This window comes from Triticum dicoccoides, unplaced genomic scaffold (assembly GCF_002162155.2).
Source record: "Triticum dicoccoides isolate Atlit2015 ecotype Zavitan unplaced genomic scaffold, WEW_v2.0 scaffold107104, whole genome shotgun sequence".
Lineage (NCBI taxonomy): Eukaryota > Viridiplantae > Streptophyta > Magnoliopsida > Poales > Poaceae > Triticum > Triticum dicoccoides.
The window spans coordinates 1-2,666 of NW_021173673.1; the positions used below are offsets into that span (position 1 = coordinate 1).

At 47.4% G+C, this 2,666-nt stretch overlaps 1 protein-coding gene across 1 annotated transcript; it reads right to left on the minus strand.

Annotated features, from left to right (window-relative positions):
* Nucleotides 1-33: 33 nt before the first annotated feature.
* LOC119342848 lies at nucleotides 34-1,940 on the minus strand (the record flags this gene model as incomplete). The annotated part of the gene is made up of 10 exons (XM_037614178.1): nucleotides 1,806-1,940; nucleotides 1,599-1,721; nucleotides 1,390-1,509; nucleotides 1,168-1,248; nucleotides 944-1,062; nucleotides 737-838; nucleotides 525-644; nucleotides 372-425; nucleotides 172-238; nucleotides 34-87 (listed from the first exon to the last, which is right to left on the minus strand). Coding segments are annotated over exons 1-10 (936 nt in total), but the record flags the coding sequence as incomplete, so codon positions are not given.
* Nucleotides 1,941-2,666: the final 726 nt, after the last annotated feature.

Below are 2,666 nucleotides of genomic sequence, written 5' to 3' on the forward strand. Positions count from 1 at the left end.
CAAACGCTGCTCAGATAATCTGACTATGCTTACATCGACGCATCTCCAGAAATTGGAGTCAAGACCCCATGCATGGACAAAGTCAGTCTGCAGTCAACTCGATCTTCATTTCAGATCAGACAAGTGAAAAATATCAATCGTAGGAATAACATATTTTCTCGGCAAGTGCACCTGGATCATATGCCACACGCATCTCCAAGCATCCCTAGAGAAGACCGGCGCCATCACCTCCACGAACCTGCATCCATAATATACACACGCATCTTGATTAATCCCAACCAATCCTACAGGTCGATCGTCGCAAACAAAATCAGAAGTCGCAAACCAAAATGAGTCTGGAGTGAAGAATTCAGTTCACTAACTAGAATTACCCGCTGCACGGGCGCTTGTGCACGTCCGAGCAATGCTCCCCTCCTGCATCTGTCCTGTTCATGGCATGACAGAGACCACAACCCAAGTTCAGACTGTGCTAAACATGTTTCCTAGAAATGTACCAGGCATCATCATGGAAGGCACATGCTTACTTGTGCATCTCGCTGCCGTTTTTCCTGGCGGTGATGTAGTAAGTCGGTGCCGGCCCATTGGTCGTGTCCAGCCCCGGCTGCGAGATCTCCAGCCCATGCCTCCTCACGATGTCCAGGTACCTGCAACCAATGCATCCACAACTTACCTGTTGATCATCATCCACAATGCATATTCAGAGTTCAGAGAAAAGCATATAGCTAGAGGGACATACGGTTCCGCGGCGAAGTTGTCAATGCCAAGGTCCTCGTCCCACACGAACACGTAGTCGTAGGGCGCCACGATGCTCGGGTGCAGGAACCTCTTAGCGAACCACCTTGATTGTTGTTATTTTCAGGAAAAAGCCTGAAGATTGTCAGTGCACCTGTTTTCACTTAGGACTGAAATTAGTAATGTTTTGACAGATAGTTAGTTATTTTACCATTTGGTCTGTTTCCTGGCACTGACATGAGTGACCTTCTTCGACCACTTGAACTCTATGTCCCACTCAGTTGTGCGGCCGTCATAGTGGAACAGCACGATGTCGAAGTTGTCCAAGAACTACACTTCTCATTTGATGATCATGGTCAGACAACTAATGACCATAGAGTTGTACATCTCAAAATCTAGTGCTAGCTTGAGGAACCTCTTGCTAGTTCTTGTTACCTTGTGGACAGTTGCGTTGACATTGGCTCTCTCGCCATACCCGACCGCGAGGGCGAGGAGGTACTTGCGGGCCGGGCTGTCCTGCGCATTGCATGATCAAACCATGAAGTTTTAAGAAGAAATGAAACATGATCACTTCAGACAGAGTGAAGGTAAAGTGCAGTCAATGTCATGCATGAATTCATTCAGATTCAGAGAAGGAACTAAACACGGAATAAAGACCTGTGTTGGGGATCCCCAGAGCCGGCGCAGGTGAAGATCGGACTCCGAGACCACAATCCCCGGCGGCAGCCGCCTCTCCGACCCTTCTTCAGTGTTTGTTGCTGTTGCAACCTCTACACTCTACAAACCATTGATTGATCAAGAGACCATGCATTTAGCTGGGACGAAATACAACTGGATCATTTAGAAAGTTCAGAAATGCAATGTACCGGCGCCGAACTCGTCACATTTGGGGTGCGGGAGCTGCTGTTCCTGAACGGCGCTCCCCATAATCTGCCCAACATGGTGCTGTGACTGAAGCAGCTGCTCCAAGGGAGTATGCCACACTGAAGCTGCACGCATAATCCGTTCAGAGCTAGTTAGTGATGGCCAAGCCGCAAAGCTAGCCGTTAAAGAACTAGTAATGCTTTTGTTACCTTTGGTGTGACGTCCACAGGAAAGGAAACGCCGATGAAGAACCCGACCGCCGCCGCGAACAACGTCATTAGAATCGGGCTTGCTTTCATTTTCATCCTGGGTAGCGAACCAAGATCCAAGAGATAACACGAAAGAACCTGATTTGATTTGTAGGGGGTGTGGAGAGAAGACTTGACTTGTTTAGGGGAATCGAGGAGAAGACTTTTAATTAACATCGAGCCTAAGCATGCATTGGGATTTGATACTTGAGAGGGCTAAGTTTGACTTCTAGTTCTACACTGACCCAAGTGCATACTAGCTTTGTTTCGTTCGAGCAACGGAAACGTGGGCTCGTGCCCCTCTGAAAACCTCTTCCACCCAATTAAAACGACAAATTTTATATACTGGATGGAATGAAGGAATCGATAAGTTTGCTGGAGGAGATCTATCAACGCGGCATTTGGTTTGAGGGCTACCAAGAGTTTATAGGGTTATATACTACGACAGAGTTATTAGATTGCAATGGTTTGGCTTAGTTAGAGCAATTATTACAATAGCTCCCCTAACAATTAAACTTCCCGTAAAAATCGTTTCATTGGATGATCGTATAATTTACGGGAAGTTGTCTGACCCCTAGTTTTGTCGATTCCCATAAATATCTTTCCCTAAAATCTTTTCCTTTATTTTCAATTAAAAAGCCTAGCTAATAGCCTATGGCCCGTAAGTTGATCAGTGACACGTGCAGCACGGTGGCGCATGTCGGCATGCCAGTGGAAATTGTTGTAGCGATGGTTGGCGATGTTGGTGCTGGCACGGTGGCGGTGGTCGGCGGTGCTGGTGATAGCGTGGTGGTGTGGCATCATGGCGGTGTGGGACAATGG